General features: G+C 44.9%; 1 protein-coding gene across 1 annotated transcript in view; it reads left to right on the top strand.

The window, feature by feature from the left end:
- The window catches only part of SYN3 (synapsin III), a 455,052-nt gene that overhangs the window by 41,298 nt on the left and 386,546 nt on the right, over positions 1-27,208 (top strand). Inside the window, exon 3 of the mRNA XM_059186781.1 lies at positions 13,284-13,341. Coding sequence (XP_059042764.1) covers positions 13,284-13,341 — 58 coding nt within the window. The remainder of the gene's footprint in view (positions 1-13,283; positions 13,342-27,208) is intronic.

Here is a 27,208-nt window from a genome sequence, read left to right as displayed (position 1 = left end):
TCTCCTCTTACCTCACCCATGGCCTTGTTCCCAGAATGTCTGCTATTCCATTTCAACAATGATCTATTGTTACCTTCCCTTCAATTCTCCACCCTTCCCTATGTCTCTTTTTTCTCTTATTTGTTGGGTAGGAAATGAAGAAAGTATTCTTGGTTTGAAACACCCCTCTGCTACTGTCCTTCCAGCCCAGAGTGTATCAGGCTACACTGTCCTCCTAAATAATGATCGGTGATACCCACTAAGGTACCTTGTGCATTTTTAGATTCACCAAGAAATGCTGTATGATAATTTGTGTCCCCACCACCACCCTCCCCCACCCACTCCCAGATGGTCTATTTGCATCTCAGTGCCTACAACAGGGCAGGCAGTTAATTGGGAAATGTCTGATGACTGAATGAGTGACTTTGGAGGTGATAAGTTATTTGATAATGACAGGTGGAGATGGTGACAGTGAAACTAAAGGGTGACTTTGGTGACATTCTGAAATCTCCTTTTTCCCCTCTCATCTCATACTCAGTCCAACAGAAAGTCACAGTAGTCACATGAGAGCATTTATACCCCAGAAACTGGCAAATGCTACAAAACAGGGCTTTCAGTTCTCTTCACAGAGCTGGTCATTAATCTTTTGCCAAGAGAGCTCTTGTCATAGTCACTTCCTGAGTTGCCCAGGGGGTGTTATACAGGTGAGGAAGCAGAACACAGAGACCATGCACCTGCTCAAGAAAGAACAGGTGGGAGTGGCTAGGGTGGGACTTGAACAGGTCTAACTTCTTAAAAGGCATTTCTAATGGCACCACAGTTCCTGCTGACCCCTGCACAGGACTTCAGCGTTTGGCACGAGGTAGATGCTGAAAATTCTTGGTCAAAAAATGAACAAACGCACAGATGAACAAATCATGAGCTCTTTGGGGATGGGGTCATGTCTTCATCATTGTCATGTGGCAAACATTTGTGTACTTTCCACCTCCAGACATTGTGCTAAATAGTTTTCTAATTCTATCCTCCCAACAACTGTATGGAATACTTTTACTATTCTCATTTTATAACTAAGGAAAACTGAGGCTCTGAGCCCAAAATCAAAATGGATGTCAGTGGCATCTGGGATTCATCTCGGACCATTCTGGACACCCCTGTTCCTTGTCTTTTTTCCTACTCCTGCTAGAGCACAAGCCCTCCTGTGCTGTGTGTGAGGGCACTGGCCTGCAGAGCCTGCTTGGGAGGCTCACACATGTACACACCCACACACGCCCAGTGTCTGAGAGCAGTGGGAGGAGACAGAGTGGCAGGACTCCATGTAACAGCACTGCAGCCAAGCACAGGATCCCGGTGACCTCACCCTCGGAGGAAAGTGCCCCACCTCAAGCCAGGCAGCTCCACCCTGCTGGAGTCGTGTGGGCAGCTGGAACGATAAGGTGCCAGGAGGAAAAGAGGTTCCTGTAGCCATCCAGACACTTGTGATCTCAGGTTTGGGAATTGGAACCTTCGTAGAAATTGCCTTTGGGCTATTTTCCTCTTTTTAAGGCTCTAGCAGGATCTTTTCTGCTCTTTCTCCTGGTGTTCTGATATTAAATATGTGATTTCCTAACACATGTCAGACATGTTTCCCAAGAGTGTTAAAATGGGAAGGGAGATAAAATGCAGAGAACTCAGGGCTGGCAGGTGGCAGGTCAGAACTGAAGTCCCAACTCTGCCAGTCACCAGCTCTGTGGTCTTGGCCAAGCCAAAGTACATTTCCGAGCCTCAGTTTCCTTTTCTGTAAAGTGGGGACCGTAATGCCACCACTGTCACCATACCACTGAGCTCACAGGAATGTTAAAGGCTCCAGTTAAAAGCCTGTTGTTCCTCTCCCTCCTGTTGTCCTGTGTGTCCAGTTTGTTTGCCTGTGCTATGGTCTGTGCTAGAGCATAAGCTCCAGGAGGGTAAGGCTTAAACAAGCCTCCCTTGTTTGAATACCATATTGTCTGAGGCTAGCACAGTACCTGGCACAAGGTAGGATAGGCTACACAGATGCTTTAATCAACAAACAAATAGATGCTCTTGCCAGAGGCTGATACTACTATTATGGGAGAGTTCAGGATCAAGGATGCCCTAGGGAGAGTCTTTCTCAGAAAACACTCAGCTGCCCTGGAATTCAAGAGTACCTGATGTCCAGGCTTTGCCCAAGGCTCCCCCTTGTTGTTCAGCTGGTAGCTCAAAGGCTTCAGGCTCCACTTGGGCTGAACTGCTTCAGGCTGCTTTGACTGAAGACATGAGGACTGCAGGGCATCTTGGCAGGCTCCTTCAAGCCTTGCAGTGGGCCTAATTGGCCCCATGGGGACCACTGTGCCACCTACAGGGGGGGGGTATTTGAACTCAGAGCTGGCATCACCAGCAGTGGCTTTGGGGTAGGATGACTATATTCAACAAATAAAAATACAAGACCCTCAGTTAATACTTAGATAAATAATGAATCTATTTATCTCTTGCAATATTTGGTATAGACTTATACCATAAATAGACACTTATATGTATAGAATTTTTGGTTATTTACCCAAAATTCAAATTTAACTGGATAACCTGTATTTTATCTAGATAACCTGCTTATGGGGGATGACAATGAGAAACAGTTGCCAACATCTCAGTCCTGCTAATATGGGCCCAGTGAGAGGCTACCCTTTGTACTTCCTTGCTTTCTGGTTGGAGAACCAAAGCAGGCCCCCCAACTAACCCCATTCTCAGAGAGCAGCTTTCCCCACCTATAACAATGACTGAGGATTGTCAATCAGCAGCAGGGAGGGAGCAAAACTAGTAGACAGTCCCAAGGCAGACTGCCTAGATCTCTTGTCCCTCTCACTTACATGACCTTGGGAAGTCTGACCTCTGAACTTCACATTCTTTAGCTATGAAGCAGGGCTATAGTATATCTTTTGTGAAAGGTCATTGCAAAGATTAGAGATGATGGCACAGGTGGGGCTGATACAGGGCTTAGCTTGTCATAACAGGCACTGAAATGGTAACTGTATTAACAATTAATTGCAATTACTAATTGCTGATGAATATAATGGTGCTGGAAGCCAGGGGGAAGGAAGCCACTTGGCATACTTCTCAGTTCAGCTGGATAGGCTCAAGGGCTGTCTTCCAGGAGCCCTGGAGGAGGGGTGTCTGGATGCTGGTAAGCTGGCAGGCACTCTACTGTGAGGATGAGAAGATGGAGGCCTGGGTTGGTCCCCTCCTCCTAGACTTGCTTGTGGGGCTCACAGCAGAGACACGTACCTCTCTGTTGAAGACAGGTGGCTCTGGGAAACAGAATCCTTACATCTCTCCCCACCACTTCCTCTATCACTAAACGTCTCCTTGAACAAGGCAGGCCCTGGCTCTTGCTAGTGGGGACATGCAGGGATGGAAGGGAGAGGAAGAAAGGAAAGGTCTAATGTCACCTTCCTCCTCACTTTATTCACCAGTTCACACAGGCCATCCAGCACCACCTAGAGTGGCTCTGGACTTCTGGACTCATCCCTCCCACTCTGGGCACCTGCCCTGCAATCCTGCCCCTCCCCCTTGCCGCCCTGGCCCTGGCCCTGGGGGAGGGGGAAGGGCCTTGGGCATTCCCCAGCAGCCTGCCTAGTCGCCTGGAGACAGGCTCCGTTTTCCCAGGCCCGGCCCCTTTTATCAGGGAGACAATGTGCGCACACAGTGAGGGCCTTGTGTGGCACCCAAGCCCCAAGCCCTTTGACTTGAGGAATTTTTCAAGTGCTGACCTCTCTCCGTGAGGTCTTCCTGCTGTCCAATCCTGAGGCCTGGTGCTCCTGCTGTTTCCTACCCAGCTCTTTCAGGGAGAGAGAGAGGGAGGGGGAAAACAGTGAAGAGCTGTCTCTTGCCTGGTAGAGTCTTCACCCTCTGAAACTGGCTAGAAAATCTGGGGGAAATGTCTTTGAGCTGAAGGGAATGTGGGGAGAAATCTGATAGATGCTGTTTCTTCCAGATTACTCCCTTCTCTATTGATGCTATGCGATCATAGTGGAGCCACTGTTCTCTCTGGGCCTCAGTTTCTTCTTAAGTCAAATAATGATGGGACTAAGATCACATTCCCCAAAATACGGTTTCTATCAGAATGACATTCAGATTCCCAGGCACCACTCTACACCTTCTGTAATAGTTAGAGTTCTTTGTTTGAAAGAAAAAGAAATAGACCTTGGCTGACTTAGTCAAAATGGGGGTGTATTGGAATGTGGGAGGCTCACAGAATCAAAAGGAAATATGAAAACCCAGGTCTTAGAAAGACCAAGACCCAGGGCTCTTCTGGGCTCTAGGAGGCTGGGACTTATGGTCAGCCTTCTCTAGAGAAGTCAGCTCCTGTTTCCCCCAGCCATGTGCCTCTCTGCTCTCAAATCAAATTCCTGGTGAAGAACAAATCTGGCTGGTTCCACAGTGTGTTCTGGGACACTCCCAAGACTGTGTACCACAGAACTGCTTGGTTCCTTCAGTACAAATGCAGATGGAGGTGGTGTTGCTGGATGTTCAGATGGGTGCAAGACAGGCCACAGTGCAATGTACCCTTAGAACTGCTAAATCAATGGAGCTGGGAAACTGTATTTTTTTTTTAAATGATGATGAGCCAAGTTTAGAAACCATTGAGTTAGAGGACTTCTTTCATGTGGCTTCCAACTGGTAGAGCTGGGAACAGTAGGGCCACCTACACTAGAGATCTATTTCAGCTCAATATATGGAATGGCGAAGATCCATCCAGAGATCAGTTGGGCTGCTTAGTGACAGTGTGAGCTCCCCATCATTTGCAGGCGTTCAGGCATAACTGGGCGGCCATTTGGGAAGAAAGTTACAGAAGAGGCCTGACTGTAAAGGGGTTGGCCTATAAGCCCTTATAGGAGTCTTGAGCCTAAAGCTTTGTGTTCTTTCCTCTGTGACTTTATGTCTCAGTCACTTCTCTGACCTTGTCTTACTTTTCTCCAAAGATCTCAACTGTTCACCTTGTGAGTCTCCCCTCTTCCTCCAAAGCATGGTTTTCTTGCCCTGGTTCTCTGAATGACCTTTTCAGTGGAGTCCTTCAGATGCCATGGCTTTCTTAGCAATAGCCGTTTCAGCACTGGAGTCTACAGACTTCATCCAGCCTGGTTACAGCCTTGCCCTGGGGGAGGCAGGTCACTGGGAAGATGCCAGCCTCATTACAGAACGTCTCCTCTCCTGGGGCCTGTGGAAGCCTGCCTAGGATGTGTTCCCTTGGCAGGAGGGAGGCTGTCTGTGATGGCAAGAGAGAGGATGGTGCTTTGTGTCCATTTTCCTGACCTCCCACCCTTGGTCTGCAGGAAGGGTAAGAGTACAGGTTTCTTGAAGATTTTCATTGAGCTAATTGCCATCTTCAGAATGGACTTAGTTAAATTAGGGGTTGCATGTACAGCTGCTTATAGGAGACAAGAAGGTCGGTGAGTGAAGGGGCAGGTGGTAGGAAAAGGCACAACCATAGAGAAATATTTCCCTGCTGCAAGGAAAACAACAACACATGCTTTATGGCAAATGGTTATCTGCCACTTGGTTTCAGCTTCAGCAAGACAGAAAATTGGGGACTGTGTTGGGCGTGAGAACTGGCGTCCCCTCCAAAGGCAGCTGCTGCAGTTCACTCACCCAGTTGTTACCATGCAAGAAAAAGGGGCTGGTGTTGCCAAGTCATTGATTTTTCAAGGGCAGTCAGAAATCTGAATTTTTATATGAATTTTCTATTTTAAAATTGTAAGCATACAATTTAAGTCCAAAATAAGACTGTGGACTTCATGAAGTTTACCAGTCAGTAACTTCTGATTTAAAGAAGACATGAGTCAGGATAAATATGCAAGATAAATATTCTTCTGAGTCTGTCTCCAGCTAGATTGTATGCAGCATGATGGCAGGAGGGTTGTTTTGGTTAGTGCAATACCTAGGGTCTAGCACAGTCCTGGGTCCATAGTGAACCTTGGATAGGTGGGTGGATGGATGGATGGAGGGAGGAAGAGGAGGGAAGGATGGATAGAAAATAACTCTTCTCAGCCTTTTCCTTCTGTTCCCCGTTCTTTATACCTTGAGAGGCCCCACACCCCCTTTCTAAATCAAACACTTAATATTCTCATGTGCTCTTCTCATCCTCCTTATACCATTTAAATCCCTTTTCTGGAATGATAGATATTAGTCATTTGCAGCTTGGTATGAATTACCTTTTCAGTGTATTGCCTTTCCCATGGGCATTTCCCCAGATGGGCTCTTAGAGGATGCTCAGTAAATGTATGTTTGGTGAGGGGATGGCTTAGCCTTCTAAATGTTAACAAACTTTCTTTGTGTAATAAAGATTGTGGACTTTCAGATATCCTTAGGAATGAGGGTGACACAGTGTAGTGTCTTTGGCAATGAGAGGGATAAGGACTGAGATGACATTCTAACCTGATTTCTGCTGTTAATGGTGAGTGGGTGGCGGATGACTTTGTTTGCCCTAAAGACCTGTACTGGGGAGGAAGGGGAGATCCCAGAGAGTTGTCCAGGCAGGTTTCCATTATGCTAGACTTCATGAAGCAGGAGTTCCTTTTAGAGCAAGGAAGATGTTGCCCCTTCCTCCTCTTAGAGAGAAGAAATGACAGGTCAGTTCCCCAGGGACATACCCAACAGACCTCAGCCCTCTCCCCATCCTGGTGAAGATCAGGAGGGAAAGAGATGAGCATTAAACACCTGCCATATGTCAGAATGTGTCAGAGATAGCATTCCTGAGCACTTACAAATGAAATGGGCGTGGGAAGGTTGATGTGTGCCTGAAGCAGCACTAGGAAATAAATAGCAGAGCTGGACAGAACCCGAGTCTGTCTCTGATGCTGGCAATGCCCATCGACCACTTTACCTGGAGAGGAGAAGTTCCACCTTTGCAGCCCACCAGTGAGCAGCACACTTACTAGCACGTTTTTGGCAGGTTCCCAGAGTCTTCCAAATCTGCATCCTCACTTAAGCCTCATACTAACCCTGTGGGTAGTCTTCCTGTCCCTGTTCTACAGATGATGAGGCAAGGGTTTGTCCAGAATCATATAGCAGGTGCCCCAGCTGCCAGCTCAAATCTGGGTCTTCTGCTCTATGCCTATTGCTCATTTTCCCCACACAATTAGAATATGCCCCAGCAGAATTCATCCCCTCCCTGAGCACCCCCAGTACCTGCCCAACTCATTTGCCCTTGTCTGTGCCTTTCACACATACACATCCAGACCCTCTCACATTCATCTTGGTAGCCCTTGACCCTGGCAAAGAAGAGGCCCCAGATATCGGATACATGGATGGATGAACTGGACCACTCCCCAGGGAGTGACCCTTGCCCCAGAGATGGGCTGAGCTGGATCTTTGGGCTAATGCCCTGTGTAGTCATGGTCTATACATAGTCATACATAGAGTCTCTCCTTCCTGTTAGGTGGTAAGCCCCCCAGAAGCCAAGAACTACTTAGAGGCTGCAGGCCCTGGCACAAAGTGGATGATCAGTAAATATGTATTCGGCTTCTTCTGAAGAAGCCTTCCGTGACAGCCTGAGTGAGATCTCCCCTGCTCCTCACATCTTATCCCCTATCCTTTTGTGCATTTTATTCTCAGTACTGACCAGTTCTTTTTCACCTGGTCAGTTTTCTGACTTCTCTGGGAGCACGAGCTTCCCCAAAACAGGCAGCATGTCAGCCTTTTCCCCTTACGGCTGGTGGGGTCCCTGGTCCCTGGGAGGCTCAGTAGATAGTTGTGAATGGTGACCAGACCTACCCATGAAAATCTTTGCTGTTGCCGTCAGAAGCCAAGGAAGGGACATTTGTCACATCCTGTGGCTTGGGGCTCTAGTTCCTTACCTCCACAGATCCCCATATGGGTGCAAGGGGCCTGGCCACCCTCAAAGGGTCCCTCCCCTGCCTGACTCACTGGAGTTCCCTAATTGCAAGGTGGGATGGAGACGCTGCACCTTCCTTGGAAGATCCCCTCTGGCATTGGGAAGGGGCCAGGCAGGTTAGCTGTATTTTTGAGTAAATAATGGAGCTAGAACGGATCTCCGAATTGGACCTTTGTGTTCAAAGGTCCTGCTTTTGTCACACCTCCCTCTAGCCAAGGTGCCATTTGACTCTCCTCATCTTACTGACTGGGGAAGCCTTGAGCATGTCTACCTTCGATGGTTTCCTGCATGGTCCATACTCCATCTCACCCTGCTAAAGTCCAGGCCACAAATAAGCAGCGGATATGTTGCATCAGAAACACAAGACTCCCTTCCCCAGGGGCCAGATTCCTGCATCCCTGCCCTCCTTCCCCCTACAGGGGCCACCTGTGGGAAGAGGGCTATGCCTGAGACAGAACCTTCCTGACCCCTCCTGCCTGGGAAAGGCATAGCCAAAGCCCAGCCACATTGACTCTACATCCCAGACACATTTATTAGGAGAGTGCCGCTTGGACACAGGTGGATCCTGTTTGCGCTAATTCTCCTCTTCCTTCTGCCCCTGCTGTCGCCATGAAAGAACTCAGTACCCGCTCCTCATAAATCTCTCTCACACACCACATCCCGCCTCCCCAAACTTGGGATTTCCCACCCCAGGCAGCGCTGGTTTTATAATATTCTCCTTCCTGGTGCCTCTGATGTGGCAGTAAAATATGAGACCACCCACAGAGAAGGAAGCTTCCTGGAATCAAGAGTTTTCCCCACCCCCTTCCCAAGGCCAAGGCCTTGAGTGATTGGCTGGGATATTCAGGGAGCTCATTATAGGAATAAACATATTAGGGCATTGGGAAGAGGTCTGCATTAGGGAGACAGCCTTCAGGCACAGTGAGGCCCTCCATTTTGCCTGAGGTCAAACAGCCAGGCAATTACAAAGGCGGCAACCCCAGCCCCCAAGGCATCTAAAATTCCAGACCATCCCTACCCTTCCCTCTGCCAGACAGGACTGTTCAGAGGCAGCTCAAGCCTGAATGAGCCCCCGGCAAGGAGGCAGCAGTCTGTGTGGCCTGTCAGGAGACAGACTTCTGACTCCCAGCCAGGCAGGGGGATGGACTGCCTGACCCTCAGCTTCAGCCGGAGTCCGTCTGCCAGGCTTTGCAGTAAACATTCCAGAGATGGGCAAAACAAGTGTTTCTCCTGGGAAGGTGAGGCCTTGTGAAGGCCAGAGCTGCTTGGGTGGTATTGGTGTAGTGTAATGTGTTCTGCGTTCTGGTTAGAATCGAGTTGAGGGCTACCCGTCATTCAGGTTGGACACTGTACCAGGACCCCACATTGTAATCAGTGGAGATTTGTAAGTGTACTACAACGGTGTACCAGTAGATGACAGTAAAGTGTCTTGAGGACAGGATACGCAGGGCTTATCCCTAGAAGAAGTGACTCATTTATCCAGTGACCAAACACTTATTAAACGTGCCTTGTTCCCTGGCACTTGGTGCCAGATACTGGACTCCGTGAGCACTGAAACACAGTTTCAGGTTTCCAGGAGCTCTCAAATTGGGTGTATGCGGTCAAGGTAGAGACCAATACCGTGTGGTTACAACAGGGAGTGATAGGTGTTTTAATAGTTGTTAGTATAGGATGCTGTGAGAACCCCAAGGAGGAACACCTAACCTGGCCTCACTGGTGGGGTGGGGGTGAGCACTTTCAAGGAAAACTTGATAGAGGACGTGAATGAAGATCTTGGAGGCGCCAGCCAGGCAGAGAAGAGCAAGAAGCCATCCTAAGCAGAGAGAACAGCCTGTGCAAAGGCTCAGAGGCATGAAGTGTACCACCAGGCTAGAGAATCGCAGGAAGTTGCCTGTTTCTGTGACGTGGGCAGAAAACCAGAGGAGAAATGGGTCAAGGTTAGCTGGATCCAAATCATGAAAGACAAGGAGGGTCTGAACTGAATCCCCAAAATCTTTAAGTTCAAGATCTAAATCACCGGTGCCCCTTAGAGATTTAATGTGTCTTTGAACAAGGACTTCTCCATCTGGAATATGTAGGGACTGATCCCCACCCTACCTACTCTCAGGGTTGACATTAGGGTCAAATAGGAGGAGGGATGTGAAGATACATGCAGGCCTTATATACCAACAGCGTCTGTTTATTATTATTATCAACACCCATCACTCATTGAACTGGTGGAACAGATCAAAGTGAAGTGAATCACATTTCTGTTTTGTAACCTCCATGAAGGCAAGATTATGTTTTATTTGTGGATCCCAACCACATGATACCCACAGGCACAGAGAAAACAGTCAGTAGTTCTTTATTGTTGATTCTGTTTTAGGCCCTGGGTTATATACTTTGGAGCTAACTATGTGCAGGAACTTTTCTGAATACTTTATACATCTTATCTTGGTTAATCTTTACAAAATCCTGTGAGTTAGTTACTAGTATCAAACCAACTTCCCAAATATGGAAACTGAAACACATGGAGGTTGAGTAAGTTAACCAAGGTTACAGTGAGTGGTAGCGCTGGGATTGCATCTCTGTGGTTGCCCTGAGTCTACTACACTCTGCTGTCTTGTTGCATAGAGGATCAGGTGAATTTATCCCTATAGCCTTGGCTGTAGATGTTATCACCCTTGACAAATGAGAAAACCATGACCTAGAAGCATGTTGGCTTAGAACATGTGGTGAGTGAGTTGTAGAGCTCCAATTTTGCCCAAGCCACACTTTTTCCAGTGTACCAGTGATTGTTCTCATTAGTTACCCTTCTGAAGTCCCAGGCCCATCTAGTATCTCTTTTAAACCTAAACTAGAGGGAACCTTGCCCTAAATCTGACTCCAGCCCTTACTAGCTGTACCCCTTCTCATAGCAAAGGAGGTCCCTGCACCATGACCTTGCAAACTGTACCCTTAGACCATGCAATGGATACACAGAACCCTAGAATTCCCTGCCCAAAGGGACCCTGGCCCAGTTCATGCCCTGTGTATGCCCGTTCCCCGTCCATCCTCCTAAGTCATTGCCAAGGCAGAACTGTTGGTGGGGGCATGAGTGAAGAAATGAAGCATGGATCGTGGGCTAGGCAATCCATGAGCCTGCACAAGAATCCTGGGAAGTGCAGGAAAGAGAGAAGGGTAGAAGGAGAATTAGGGAAGACTGTAGGGACCAAGACATGGCAATCCCCATGTTGCCTTATTCTGGGTAGAACTCTAAAAATTCCAAGAAGTCTACATTCTGATCCTTCCAGGCCATTATGAAGTTGTACTTGTTGAGGAAGGAAGACAAACGTGTTTTATTTTAATGTTTGCTGGATTTATTTATCAATTATAAATATTAGATATGTGATATAAATATTATAAATATTAGATATGTAAATAGGCTTCCATTTGCTCTTTTTCCCCAAGCCCCACAAATATTAGAAGTGGACTTATCCCAGTATCTGTAGTTTGCTGACACTACATTTAAAGGTTTGTGGTAAAATTCACACTGTGGAAAGGTCCCCTTTGCATGAGCCTCACTGCACACACATTTTGTCAAACACCATGCCTGGAAGAAGAAGCAGAACTTTCAAGTCACAATAACATCTCCTATCCCACTAAAGTTTTGTTTAGTTGACAGCTAAGCCTGTCGACGTTGTAAGAAAAAGTAGAGTTAATGTTAGAGCTACCAGTCAGTGATTTGGACAGTCTTGGAAAGAGACGAACTCCACTGGCATCAGAGAAGTGTACATAGAGACTTTTTGAAAGCAGACGGACTGAAGCTTGGTCAGAGAATTTGTAGAAAATACTCCTTCTTTCATAAATGGCAAGTTGAGAAAACAGGTAACAACATGGATATTCCAGGAAGAAGAATGGAAGAAGAAACTAAGAGTATTCTTGGATGTACTACTTACAAATTATTGATTAGAACTCAATCAAGTAGCCACACCTAACTGAATGGAGAGTTGGGATCTTCCTGTGTGTGTGTGTGTTTGTGTGTGTGTGTGTGTGTGTGTGTGTGTGTGTGTATACCAATCTGTAAGCTCTCTTAACTGTGGCAAAGAGGAGAATGGGTATTGGAACAAAGAGCCATCTCTAACCCAGGAAGGTTTATGTAAATGCTTAACACAGTGCTCAGTTTATAGCAAGTGACTGAGAACTGTTTCTTCATACCCAAATCCAAAAGGGCAAATGGAAGCTTTTGTTACATTTGCCTTGTATGTGGGAGGACATCTAAACCTAGAGTACCCCAACATTTGCTGCTATTTTTCAGGGTTGAGCAAAAACATAGACGTGGAATTAGAAGGCCAGGATTTAAGTCCCTTAGGGAAAATATTTCGTCTCTCTGGGTTTCAGTTTTGTCTTTTTTTTTTTTTTTTTTAATAGGATGGAAATAATAATGCCTTCTTCATGGTGGTGGTTGGAAGCATTAAATGAGAAAGGCTGTATGGGTTAAAGCCTACAGCAGTTTCTGGCACAGAGTAAATACTCAACAAGTGGGTTTTTTCCCATCTCTATCTTCACTCATTTATTCATTCAACAAGTGTTAATTGAGCTCCTACTGTGTGTTAAGTGCTCTGGTAGGTGTTAGGAGTATTTGTTCCTTACTTCAAGGAGCTGTGTTATAGTTTAGTGAGACACAGGCATTAAATGCAGTTACTGATTATAACTAATTATATGTAATAAGTACTATGGAAGAAGAGTAAAAAAAGAATATGTGAAGAGAGGTAAGGGGGTCAAGATTAGAGTGCTTATACAGAAGAACTGGCTACTGGATGGGTTTGGGAAATAATTAGAATGTAGAATCAGTGGGGACAGGAAGAGAGAAAGAGATGACAAGAATGAGGTCTGTGTTTCTGCCTTGAACAATGGGTAGATGAGATGTCATTACTGAGAAGACAGAAATAAGGGTATAGAGGAAAGATGAAGGAAGGATGGATGGATGGATAAAGGGATAGATGAGGGCTGCTTCCTTGGACAGATGGACAAATGGAGGAACGAGTGGATGGATAGATAATTTATTAAGTATATAGAGTATAACTATAAATACTAAAAATAGGCAATTCTGCATTATTTATATACGTAAGATTCTTTATGTCATTTGGTCCTTAAAATAACCCTTAGAAATATGTCATGAGGTATTAATATCTTCCTTACAGATAATAAAATTGAGACAGGGAGGTCGAGCCGCTTGGCAGAACCAGAACCTGAGTCTCCAATCTTCCCATCCAGTATTCTTTCACCTCTTGCCCACAATGCATAAAATAATGAGAGAATCAGAAGTCAAGGTGGGAGGAGAGAGCATGAAGTTACAAATGTGTCTGACATGCACCTCTAGGGGTAAGACCTTTGGGAGAAGAAAGAAAAAAATAAAGCAGTCTGCACCCTTACTCAGTAGCTCTCTTCCTTTCTTTCACAGGACCAAGTATTTTCATGGAAAGAAGGTGAATGGAGAGATTGAGATCCGAGTAGAGCAGGTAGGTTGGAGCTGGGTCTTTGATGCTATCACCCTGATATTTTCCACAGCTGGAGCAACCTTGGTCCTCATCTTATGTGGCTGCTGTGAGCTGAGATTACCAGAAAATCCTGGCTTATGCCTGGGAGTTTTACTAAATTCCAGAATTATTTAGCATAATGTTTTTGTTTTAGCAGCAGAACCTTTCTTCAAAGGAAATCTCAAGTAGGAACCCATTTTACAAAAAAAGAGACAAGTAGAGAAAAGAGAACTGATGAAATGGGCAAGGGGAGCTCAAAAATCTATCTGTTCCATCCTGTTCTACCTTCTCCCCATTCCCCTTATGGCCCCCAAGGCATCTCCTTGGAACTGCTTGGGCTAGGCACCACAGTGGGTTTGAATCCTGGCTCTCTCATTTAATAGGTATGGGGCAGGTGAGTCAATTACTCTGTGCTTCAATTCCCATGTATTGTGGTTGGGATTAAATTATTTAAAACACCAAATGAGACTAGAATTACAAATACTGGCTCTTGCTGTTACTGCTAATATCAACAGCTAGGCACCTCAATTTATGGGGAAAGAAACATGAACTTGCTAAATGCTACATAGGAAGTCAGTGGCAAAATGAGGGCTAGAACTTGTGATCTCCAGATCTAGGGCTCCTCCCATTCATTCAGTGAATACTTGTTGGGGCCTACTAAATACCAAGCATGGAGCTCAGCCTTAGGAGAGCACATCAAATCTTGGGCTCTGGAGCCAGACTTTAGGTCGGAATCCCAGAGCCACTCCTTACTAACTGTGTGACTTTGAGCAGTACTAAGCCCTTTGCAGCTCGGTTTCTTCATCTATACAACTAGGTATTAATAGCATGAATTTCATGTGGTGATTATGAGGATCAAATGAGTTAGTCTCCAAGTACTTGAAACAGCACCTGGTACATACCAGGCACTTAGGAAATATTACTCATTTATCATCATCATCATCATCATCAAAGACAAAGAGTTAATAAGATAGACGAGGTCCCTACTATAAGATGAACTCAAAAAAGTTCAGTAAGAAAATAGAGGGTGTGACTTTCTCAGCATTCTTTGAATTTGGTGTGTTGGAGGAACAGAAAGCCTTTCTGAGCATCCAATTTGAGTTGGCGTAGTATTAAAACACCTTAAGCTTGAATTTCAGTTTGATCTGTGGCTTTCAAGTCAGTCCAATGTCTACTGGTTTTCCTTCCATGGCAAAGAGTAGGTTATTTTTGTTCACTTAATAAATATTTGTGAAATGTTTACTATACTAGCTCATTAACATGTGGGGAAGGATATAGAAGTAGAGGCTCTGTCCCAAAAAGTTTGTGGTCTAGGAAGGGAGGCAAGATAAGTCTTCATAGAACCTCAGTACAGGTGGAGTCCAGGAAAGAGAGCTCCAGACTTAGTGCTAAGGGCAGCAGAGGCCATCACTAATTGAGAGAGTGAGAATGGCTCCAAGGAGGAGGTAGTATTTGAAGGGCATCTTGACAGATGGATAGGATTTCAACAAGTGAATGTGGCAGCGTGAAGAGTAGAGATGGAAGCATTGTAGGCAAAGTTAAGAAGGCTGGAAGTATAGGGTAGGGAATGGTGGGAATCCAATTTGGTTGAGTCCAAAATAGGACACATCATCTTCCTCTAGCCCCAATCTGTTTGTCCTCCCATGTTCTCTCTCTCAATAAAGAGCACCACCCCCTTAATCTTCCATGTTAGCGAGAAACCTGCACAGGCTCCCCGGTGACTCTCCTCCCTCCACCACTATACCCATTCAACTACCAGAACCTGTTGACTCCACATCCCATGTCTCCAGTCCATCCACTTCTCTCCATCCTTATTGCCTAGATCCTTGGCTAAACCAGCATTAGCTCTCACCCAGTCTTTCTTATCAATAGCCCTCTAACTCTATCCTTTTTACCCACTTCCAATCTTCCAATTTATTTTTACTACTAGAGCTGGAATGATCTTTCTTTTTTTTTTTGGTAAAGATTTTATTTGTTTATTTGACAGACAGAGATCACAAATAGGCAGAGAGGCACACAGAGAGAGACTGGGGGAAAGCAGGCTCCCCGCAGAGCAGAGAGCCCCATGCGGGGCTCGATCCCAGGACCCTGAGACCATGACCTGAGCTGAAGGCAGAGGCTTAACCCACTGAGCTACTCAGGTGCGCCCCAAATTGTTAGCTTTTAAATCCCTTCCTCAAAGACTCCTCCTCTCACACCTTGATCTAAATCAAATCAGCTAACCTGGTTGTTCCCTATCATAACACTGAACTTTTCCTTCTTAGCCCTCACCCATATATATAGGTGTGGGATTATTTGCATGAGCATGGGGACCATGGCTATTTGGATCTCACTTTGTTAAGTAGCGCAGGGCCTGGCACATACTAGAACTAAAGAAATACTTGCAGAATGAATAACTGATAGTTTCCACAGATTCCAGACTGCTTGTCAGTTTCCAAGGGAGATAAATCACTGCTTCTTAATCCCCCTCAAAAATCTGGTTTTTCCATAAGCCATCTGGCAAATGCTCAGTTACCAGTTTAGCTAGCCCTATCTCATCCCATTTGTGAAAATTCCAGAGCCATGTTTTAATTTTACCCGTTTATCTCAATGATGCCCCTTGTCCAACTTATGGATATAAAATCCATGAGTAGGAGCATCATTGGTAATTGCCCTAAGAGTAACTCATGCAGAGGCTCTGGGGACACTCAGCCAATCTATGAAGCCTGCAATTATGCTGGAAAACATTGGCTAATTTAGAGTCATCCTGATTTCCAGCCATCCCCCTCCATAGAAGCCAGAAGGCAAATTAGCCAGGAGACCAAATAGCAGGTTATTTGGGCCTTTTTCCCTGAAAGACGTGCCTTCCTAAACCTATCTTAGAGCCTGAATTGTTTGCCTTTTCCCATCTGGATGAATGGGCGGGTCACATAAGCAGCCCCCCAGGAATCTCATATGTATTCTCTCACACTTAGGAAAAGTCTTAGGATGGAAGCCACTGTTTAGTCTGAGCTGGTCTCACATTTTGGAAGTTTGTCTCCCAACTAAGGGCCAAATTAACCAGATAATTGCGCTGTCTGGGTTTTGCTGGACAGAGCAAATGAATTAGTTGTGGTTGGCCTAGAGGAAGCCTCACCCTTCTCTCCACCCTCTTCCCCCCAAGTTCAAAAACTGCTTGCCTCAGCTGTTGTAGAGCCAGGAATCCTGAAACCCTGGGGGAGACTGGGGAGGTGAGGGGGGTAGGGACTGCATCATGTTGTATTCCATTACCCAGAATGCCCTGTTGGCTCTGTGGGGCCTCACAGCAGTGTCCTTGAAGGGTCTGAGACGTTCTGGCCAGGGTGGTTGGCGTGACAAACTCTCCTCTATTTATATTTAGGGCAAAAGTTTTTTTTCTCCACAGGTACAAGTCACCCCTCTGTGGGACTAAACAATGAGTTTGATGAATGGCTTAATCTCAAATAGACTCAGTTCTGAAAGAGGAGCAGACTAGGACTTGGTGGGACAGAGCCTTGGGCGGCTTCTTTCCTCTCTCATAAAAAAGGCTGCAATTACAATGGTCAGTCTTTCCTCAGTGATAATAGAGGTACCAAGGCATAAGCAATGACAGTGTCTTGCTCTAGCAGATGGAGAGAAAGACAAGAGAAGGTAAAGAATCTGCTCTTGACACCAATGAAGGAAGCTGGACAAGTCACAGGTTCACATATGAATGCCAGTGGCTCCCTTTGAGTCCTGCCTTCCTGTGACACAGGAGTTGGGATGGAGTTAGGTAGATGTGTGGATCCCAGGAAAGGCTTTCGTGATTCAAATGCTATTCATCTTCTGCTCTTTATTTGTTTCTTCAACTCACATGTCTTAGGAAAGCAAAGGTGGGATTTTTCTCTTATAATAGTTTAAACACTCTTTCCATGTTATGGACACTGCTGGTAAACATTGGGGTACATCGGGGTAAATACCTAATAGTACAATTGAATGGGAAGAGATCAGAGAGGGAGACAAACCATGAGAGACTCTTCACCGTAGGAAACAAACTGAGGGTTGCTGGAAGGGATTTGAGGGGGGGTGGATTAACTGGGTGACAAGCATTAAGGAGGGAACATGATGTGATAAGCACTGGGTGTTAGGTGTAACTGATGAACTGATGAATTACTGAACTCTACATCTGAAACTAATGATGTCATATATGTTCACTAATTCAATTTAAATATAAAATAGTTTAAACACTCAAGACCATGATGTATACATTTTGCATACCCACTTCAGCCTTCCATTCACAGTTCTTTATATGTCAGCATTTCTTGGAATGGATCTTTGCTGTAGATAGTCTATTGACCATAAAGACCATGTGGTATTTCAAGAAATAGTTGCTAAGAAGATAGAGAAATGAAAGTTGGATGTTAATTCAGATCGATAGATCGGTAACAGGTTGAACATTACCCCCTAGGAAATGATTATTTGATAGAAATATACCTTGAGAGAAATACATGTAATGGCAGAGCCCTTGACTTTATTCTTTTCCTTAATAGAGACTTGTCAAATTATGTTTGCTGATGACTTGAAGCTGAATGAGAGATACAGTATGCTACATTAAATCTGAAACAATCAAATGGAATATAATATAAGGCCCTATGGAAAAACTGAGCTGAAGAGCAGCAAGATTAGGGAGCCTTAGCTAATTAAAATCACATGGGGAAAGAAAAGATCTAAGATTTGAACAAATTCTTAATTTTTGTGGAGGAAGGCTAGTGTGGAGATTAAGATTGTAGCTTCAGAGTAGGAGGGACTGGAGATGGATCTCAGCTCTACCACGTTTTTTAGTCTTAACCTTCTACTTATAACATTTCTATGCATTTTCCTCATGAAAAATGAGGATAATAATTTCTACCTCCTAGAGTTATTGTATGAATTATATGAGTCAGAGTAATTATATGCTTACCAAGGTTTCTGGCACATATATTAGGTGCTCAATAAACTACAGTTATGGTTGCTACTCCCCCAAAACCTGATGCCTCTTCAGGCTACATTATTAAAGAACAGCATTTAGAATCCAGGAAGGTGATGCTGCATAAACACATGTGTGTACACACACACATGCACATGCACACACATATCTTACACACACACACGTACTTATACCGGTCAGACTCTAGTGACAGATCCAGTTTTGGTGTCACACCACAAGGGGTACTCCATGAAATGCCCTGTGAGGAGAGTGATAGGAGTCAGTGGAATCTGACATCTGTGAGCCAAGGGGATCAGGATAAGGAAATGGAGATATTTAATCCCAGAGACAGAGGTCTTTCCTAAGATCGCATCTACTCACTGCAGAGTGTCTACCACCTGAATGCTTGGGTGACCGTTTTTCATTGTTGGGATGAGCACCAGCATTGCCTCCATTTTATAGAATCTGAGACTCAGGGGTAGTAAGTGGCTTTCCCAAGGTTGCCCAATTTATAATTGGCAGGAACTTGTCTTTGAACGCAGGCAATCTGATTTCAGATCCCTCCTATTATATCTAGTGCATTTTTCTTCCAGTGGTGCAGATATCAAGAGCAATAACCAGATGTGTTGGTTAAGTCCCTTCATGTGCATAATCTTATTTCAGCCTCCCCACAACCTTTGAGATGGACATTACAATGCTCGCCATTTGGCAGAAAAAGAAAATGAAGCTGAGAAAGGTTCCATACCTTCTCTGAAATGAGTGATAAAGGATTCATGTGCAGGTGTGCTGAAAAACCACCTCAGATTGCCTCATTGGAGTTAGAGTTCAGTTCAGGCTAATAGTACTATCCTGTAAGAACATGGATTTCAACTTGGTATGAACATACTGTGAAGCACTACTGAGTAATGATGAATGGCCCATGCCCCTTAGGTAGATGGGGAGTTCCAGCACAAACTGGGTGGCGAATGTGGCGAATATTTCACAGAAAATTTAGGTACCTTATCAGAGATAACCTTTATTATTTTTCTCTTTTATTTATTTTTGGGGTGAAGGTAATATACACAAATAGCCAAAAATTGAAAAGGTAAAAAATGATATCTGATGAAAAGTCTACCTCCAACCTTTCCCCAACTTACCAATTTTCTTTAGCCATCCATTAACCAATTCATTTAACAATTATCACTAATTCCTTGGGCAACTTTACAGAGAGATTTTAAATGCAATGATCAAATATACATGTATGTATGTTTTCCTTTGTTTTTCATAAATGGTAGTTGCTTCAAAAAACAAACCAGTAGGTATTTCAGAAGATTTAATAGGAGGATTGATTACAATGGTTCAAAAGGGAAAATGTAACTACCCAGACCACAGCAGCCCTATGTTCCCTGTTGCTGTTGTCACTACTACCATGGCCAATGGAGAACCACAAGTCCGCACTCCCACTGATCTGTGGGAATTGCCACCAACTCACTGTAGCCGCTGAGGCTGTCAGTAGCTGCCTCCGGAAGCAGAACAATTGCTACCTCCTTCCTGACTTCAGCTCTTGCATAAGTGGCTCCCATTTGTAGAAATTAAGTGGGTATGCATGTGGCAAAAGAATCTGGGAAACATTAGATTTAGGCTTTCAGCCCCCACAGTACAAGAGAGAAGAATGGATGTGGGTCTGAGGGGCCATAGACATTGTGTAGCACAGTCCGACCCTTTAGCTTCATACCCTTCTACTTATCTGTACTGTTCTGCACCCTGACTTCTCACTTAACGTACTGGTTGTTTATTCCATGAGAATACATGCAGAGCTGCCTCATTCTTGTTAGTGGTTGCTTGGAATGCCGTCATATGGATATCTAGTAATTTATATTCCATAATTTTATTATTACAATTAATGCCAAAGCTATGTCATTGCAAATGTTTGTTAGCATATCCATAGGATTCCTTCCTAGAAAAAGAACCACTGGTTCCAAGAGCTTCACATGCCTTGAGTATTATAATACACCTGGAGGAATAAAGGACTTCCCCTAGCTGCTGGCATTGCTACCAGAAGCCAACCCTCAGCTGTCAGCCCTCTTCTGAAAGTGCCTCTGGTGAGGACAGCTGCCTTGCATGAACCAGCATCTGAGTTACCTGGTGGCAGCTACATTCAGTTACTGGTGGTACAAAGACCTTGCTCATTTACCCTAATTTGGGACAACTCTGAAGGGCCATCCCAGCTCCAGAGCTCTTTGTGGAGTTGACAGAGGCCTTTGCTGAGATGGCAGTGAAGCCCAACTTCTCCTTCTACCCAATGCTGCATCCTTCCTTTTTCTTCATATCCGGCAGTGGTGATTCCCGGACTGCTCCCTGATGAACCTCCCACAGACTGATGTCTATCTCAGAGTACACCTCCCATTATAAATATACACTTATAATTCCGATAGATATTGCCAGATCACCCTCCACAGAGGTTGTATAGATGATCTATCTATAAGACTCTTCTGGTGTGGATTTCTAGGGCTGTAATTGACCCATGGGTTCTGGTATCTATCATGCACATAACGTTCTCCTGGTTTCGGCTCAAGCACTGATGCTGAATTCTGAAGTGCTCCATAATTTGCTCTTCCTATTTGACCTCCTTGTGTTTGAAATTCACCAGAGCTTGGCGTTTCTCTGCAGGGCTGAGTCCGGCAGAACTCTACCCGCTCTGATCCACTAAGCCTTGTTTTGTTAACAAAATCCTGCAAGATTTATTTGTTTGGCTTGGCTTACCCTGACCTCAGACGTTCTGTTTTGTATTATTTTTAAAAGCGTGCAGGTCTCCAAGGAGGCCTTTTTCTTTTCAAATCTAAGAACCAGCTGGGGGAATGAAAAAAGCAGGTGGGACACTAGGGCGTATTAACTGAAACATAACTCATTAGAGGAGCAAGTGTGTCTCTTCTTAACCATGGCATTTTTAATGTGAGTGAGTTTAGCACCATCCTGGCTCTGTCTTTAGGCTCACCAATTTAAGACAACAGAGAAATGGAGAAACAATAGTAATGGTGATGGTGATTAACTTTGAACATTTTCTGTATGCTGGGTGCCATGTTAAGTGCTTCCTGTGCCTTGACTCATCCCGAAAATGCCTGTTGCTGAGGAAGCTGAGGCTCAGAGATCTTAAATAAATTGCCCAGCCAGGGTCACACAGCTGGTAAGAATGTGATGCCGCTGGGATCTGAACCTAGGTCCAGCCGATGCCAGGGGCCTGCTTAACCAAAGTAGATCTCTCAGAGTATATGTTGGGTCTTGAATTTGTCTTCATCAGGCTTTTTTGCATTTCCCTTCTTGGCTTAGGTTCCTCAAGCACATAATACCACCGTCCCTTCCTATTCACCTTACTCTTTTGATCTACTAGATAAATTATAATTTTTTATGAGATGTCCTTCTAGCAAAAGACTCCTTTATTTACTAATCCTGGTGGCTCTAACTCATCATTTGATGTTTCTGGCTTATTGCTGGATAGTCCTTCTATTAATAATTCTGTTTGTTCTTTGTTTTCCTCCAGGAGTAAATGTTTACTATTTGTTTCTAAGTGTAGTTGTACACTTCATACGACATGAAGACTATAAGAGCTCTAACTCTGGAGCCAGACTACCTGGGTCTGAGTCCCAGCTCTGCCACTCCCTAAGTGACCTTGAGCAAGTAACTTGACTTCTCTGTACTTCAGTGTCTTCAAATATAAGATGAAATTAATAATAGTGATAATAGTAATCACAAGATGTACCTACAGAGTTGCACAAATGCAGTAAATCACTGCGTGCGAAGTACTCAAAGCAGTGCCTAGCATATAGAAAGCGCTCATTAAGTGTTACTAACTCGTTTTACAGTCTCCTTTACATTGCTAAACACATGTCATGTGAGTAATTTCTGGGTGTCAGTCTCAGGGATTATTCAGAAATGGAAAGGATATAATCCATGCTTATGCTGTATTATAGTTGGGGGGAGGATAAGAAATATAAAACATTCCTGCTTATGTGTGTGTTTTTATCATTTACATATATATCCAGTCATATCTCCCCATACATATGGCATTCAGCTGGCATCTTGTGCAAACTTCTTCCTTGACAGCTGATAGCACAGGTCCTGGTCAAGGTGTTCAATAAGTGTCTGTTGAGTGAATGTTTGGTACAATCATAGCACGGTGGGGCTAGAAAGGGAACTTAGAAATCATCTAATCCAACCTGCTTGTTTAACTGCTGAGGTTCAGAGCACGTAACACACCAATGTAGAGACTCCAGACTCCCATCTCCCGTGTCACCAATTTTCCTACTGTATCTCTCCACCTGCCAATGTTATCTTTTATCTTCCCTATTTAAGAAGCCATTAGTCGGGGCACCTGGGTGGCTCAGTGGGTTAAAGCCTCTGCCTTTGGCTCAGGTCATGATCCCAGGGTCCTGGGATCGAGCCCCGCATTGGGCTCTCTGCTCAGCAGGGAGCCTGCTTCCTCCCCTGTCTGCCTGCCTCTCCACCTACTTGTAATCTCTGTCTGTCAAATAAATAAATAAAATCTAAAAAAAAAGAAGAAGAAGAAGCCTTCTGATGGTTTTGGTAGCAAGCAAGTTAATCTTAATGAGTTAATGAGTCAGGAAGTCCATGTTTTCCACATTTACCTGCAAGAGGCCTTCTTGTGGGGGTTGGAGGGTGTCTAGGATGAATTCTGAGCCACAGCTGATGGCCAGAGGCAAGCTCCACATATTGAAGACTGGGGGAATATTGAGACCGTGGTTGGATGAACCCTGCTGATTCTAAATGTGACAGGGACTGCTTTGTCAGGTGGACATTTCTTCATGGCCTACCTCCCTGGTTTGGCTGTACTACTCATTAGCCCCTTAATCAAAGACAAGAGGAAAGGAACCATAAGAATGAGGGCAAGTCCATCTTCTTGTACTGGGAAATTCAGCTCATAGTGCCATTGCCTCTACCTAGTATGTTTGGTAATTTTCCCCATCCTCACTGCCACATCCCTCCATCAATATCTGCTCTGCCCCCTGATAGTATCAGAGCTAAATGAGACTCCACTGAAAATTAAGCAGCAGTTCTAAATGAGAACTTAATAAGCTCTTTAATTTCTTGAAGGATGTGTATTAAAAAAAAAGAAGAAGAAGAACTTGACTTACCTCAACCCACTCCTTATTTCAAGAAATGCTTACTGAGCACCTGCTCTGTACTTGGCCTTAATGACAGAACCTTCCACTTGCACAGTGTTCTCCCCCTGCTGGAAGGTAGACATTTGGGGACAGTGACTGTAATGCATTAGGGACCTGTGCAAACCCTAGTGAATACAGAAGAGAGATCACCACCCTTGACTTGGGACATTCTTAGAAAAGGTTTCACAGAGAGGTTAATGCTGGTGGGGATTTGGGGAAAAGAATTAGCTTTGCATCAGGCTATGAAGCAGGCAGATATGCATATCAGGCCTCCCAGCTAAAGAGCATGATTTAATCTCAGCTTGTCCCTTATGGGGAAAATGACCAGAGTATAGGGTGCATGAGGGGGTGTGGGTTGGGAGATAAAGCTGGAAAAGAAGGCAGAGAACAGCCTCTTTGTGTGGCAAGGCAGGCAGCTGGAAATCATGTCAAAGAGGCTGTGGGGACATACCTGCTAGATTTTTAAGCTGTGGAATGATATGATCATTTTCATTTTAGTTTTCATTTTAGGTTGCACAGGCTAATAGTGCTTTAGAAGTCTGGCTGGGTGGGAGTGGTGGCAGGAGACTTGAAACAGAGGAACTCCATCCTGAATTGAGTGAAAAATGCATCTTACCCTTGAGTACTGTGCTTGGGGTGGTTGGGTTCAGAGAAAGGGCTTGGTCACTCTCCAGCGAAAATATGTAAATCCCTGCTACATGGTCTTTAGGTTCATTCTGTACCTGCAGCTTGCATTTGAAAAGGAAAAGAGATGACCTATTTTTTTCTTAAAAGCAGAGAGGATGGAACCAGAGCCACATGTGTTTGAGCTGGCATCCCATAAAGCAGGCGCTGTCAACTACTCTTGTTCACCACCTTTGTCCCGGCCACTTGCCCTCACCCATTTCTCCCTCCACATTCCAGTTTACTCCCAACCTACCTAATCTCTGGCCTTGTGGTTGCCTTCCACTGCTTATTATATCCCTCCTCTGCCCTCTCCTCCCTACTTCTCCCCTTTCTTACAGCCTCTCCGGCTTTGACCTTTTCAGCTTTTGCTTGGCCACACTTTGCATTTACTGCCAGCTCTACTGTCATCTCTACCATTTGGGGTCTGGCTCACTCCCTGATGAGAGGAGCTCCCACTGGCTTCACCCCACTCTGCCAACAGCCCCTGCCCGGATGTGCTTACACACGGGATTTCAGCCTTTGCATTTCAGTAGGAATCAAGGGTTATTAATTAACCCAGGGTGGAGCCTATTATGAAACATCCCAGAAAGCTGGAACAAACCAAAGGGACTTCTGAACTCACAGCAGGGAAAAATGCCTTTTAATTGACTAGGATGACTTCACCACAAAAATCTGTCTAGCTGTTATGCTAAACTGGAAACTAATCTATTAGATTGTCTAAGGAATCTCCCAGCCCACCCTGACCAGAATCTCCTGAGGAGGAGAGTCAGGCCTGCACATAAATAGGGCTTATGCTTTGAAATGGATTCTTTTGGATTCTACCCAGATTGGCTGCTGCATTTTCCAGTTCCTGGGAAAGAGAGGGGAAGCTGGTATCTGAGAGTAAGTTTGTATGTCTTACAGTGTCTACCTTTAAGATCACATGAGATTTCTTTGTCTTTTTTTAAAAGATTTTATTTATTTATTTATTTGACAGGTAGAGATCACAAGTAGGCAGAGAGGCAGGCAGAGAGAGAGAGAGAGGGAAGCAGGCTCCTCGCTGAGCAGAGAACCTGATGTGGGACTCGATCCCAGGACCCCAAGATCACGACCTGAGCCGAAGGCAGCGGCTTAATCTACTGAGCCGTCCAGGCGCCCCTCACATCTTTTCTAAGGCACCACTTACTTTAGAATTCAGCCTCCGCTGAACCTGGCTGGGACCACTTGTCTAGGGAAGTTTAGAGAGTGACGTGAGTGACATCCACATCCATGGATGGTATTATCCTGGGCTTGGAAGGGACTGATGATAATAGTCACTTCTAATCACATGGTTTCATGCTGTGCACCCACTGAGTACTTCATGTGGATTAGTTCATTTCATCCTCCTCTTGATCCTGTGAAGAGCAGTTAGTCTGTGGTTCCCCATTCTCCAGATGAGGAAGTGAAGACTGAGAGAGGCTGTAAGGCTGCACCGCTTACAGGCGGCAGAGCCAGAATTTACAGTCTAGCTCCAGATGCTATTTGAGGGGCCAAGGTGTAATACAGGGAAGTAAAATCTAGGAACAACTTGGTGAATTTCTTCTCATGTGTAAAAGCTGGCTTGTGCATGAAGCTTCTTCCACGGGATGCAAACTTGGCCTCCAAAGTCTTCTGTGACCTATCCCCTGCCTGGCTTTCCTTTTCTAGCCCCCCCCCCCCCCCCCCCCCGTTATCTAGTTTAGATTGCAGTCCTCACAAACACCTTGTGGCTCCTCTCCTGTCCTAATCCCGTCTTGTGTTTGCATACCCACCTATGCCTGTGCTCACGGAAATCTCTTCTCCTGGGACATTGTTTCCCAAGTTTTGCCATATCTTCAAGATTTAGCCCTGGCATTATTTTTATTCTGCTTCCCCTGACCACCCAGGGGAGCCAGGGCCAGGTCCCCCTGATCCATGCTCTTACACACCTCATGCATATTTCTGCCATTACACTTAGCAGATGGCTTTGAAATGACTGGTCCATTTGCCTGTCACTCCGTTTAGACTCTGGGCTTATAGAGAACTTTGATGGTATCTTTATTCATCCTATGAATATTTACTGAGTGCCTACTATGTGCTAGGGCTACAGTGATGATTAAAAACAGATATTGTCTCTGCTGGATAGAGCTTAAAATCTAAAGGAAGAGACAGATATTAATTGCATAATCAGTCTCTCTCTCTTTCACACACACACACACACACACACACACACACACACACATATACACACCATAATTACAAGCTGATTAAGAGCTGTGAAAGAAAGATACACAGTGTTATAGTAGCCTGTGGTGGATAGGCTACCACTGGGCACTTATTCACGTACTTAGCAGGTGCTCCGAGTACCCAGATACATAATCTGTGCTCACTTAGTATTGCTCTAACTTATCTGGGGTAGGGAAAAATGAAAAAGCAACAGAGAAAATATTGGATCCACCATAAGAACTTCCTAGGAGATAGACTCACCCAAATATCCTTTTGTCCAGTAAATGACACAGCTTAAGCACTAGTCTGACACCAGCGATACAGGTAAAGCAATGATACATACAGGGAAGGCAGTGATTGACATTACATGAGCACAACAAGCCAGCCATTAAGACATTATCTCTATAAATTCATTTACTTTCACCACAACCCCAGCAAAGAAATAGTTGTGTGCTCATCACCCTACTAATTCTCTCATGTTGCTGTGCTCAGTCCTTCAGCAATGCCAGGAGCAGGAGTCTTGTGATTATCCAGATGAGGAAATAGGTCAGGAGAGGCAAAGTGGGTGTTTGTGGAGTTAGTGGCAGAATTGTGACTGGAACCTATATCTGCCTACTCTGAAAGCCCATGATTTTCCCCCTTAACTCATCTGTTGCCCATCCAGATCTGGAAAAAAGGCTTGCGTTGTATGGCCTGACACAGTTTCTCAGATTGATTTTCTCAGAGACCACAGACAGCCCCTCTGGTTTTCTGACCTCCCTCTGTGTTGCTGGAACCTTTCTCTGCTCCCTGAGCAACAACCCTGAAGTTCCCTTCATAAGCTTATGGGTGGGTTCTCAGCCTGTTTAAGATGGAATTGAACCAGATGACTTCCCACCCACCCCACCTCAGGGCCTCCATT

This window comes from Mustela lutreola, chromosome 8 (genome assembly GCF_030435805.1).
Source record: "Mustela lutreola isolate mMusLut2 chromosome 8, mMusLut2.pri, whole genome shotgun sequence".
Taxonomy (NCBI): domain Eukaryota; kingdom Metazoa; phylum Chordata; class Mammalia; order Carnivora; family Mustelidae; genus Mustela; species Mustela lutreola.
The sequence above is the reverse complement of the archived record's forward strand: the minus strand, read 5'-3'. Positions and strand labels throughout refer to the sequence as shown.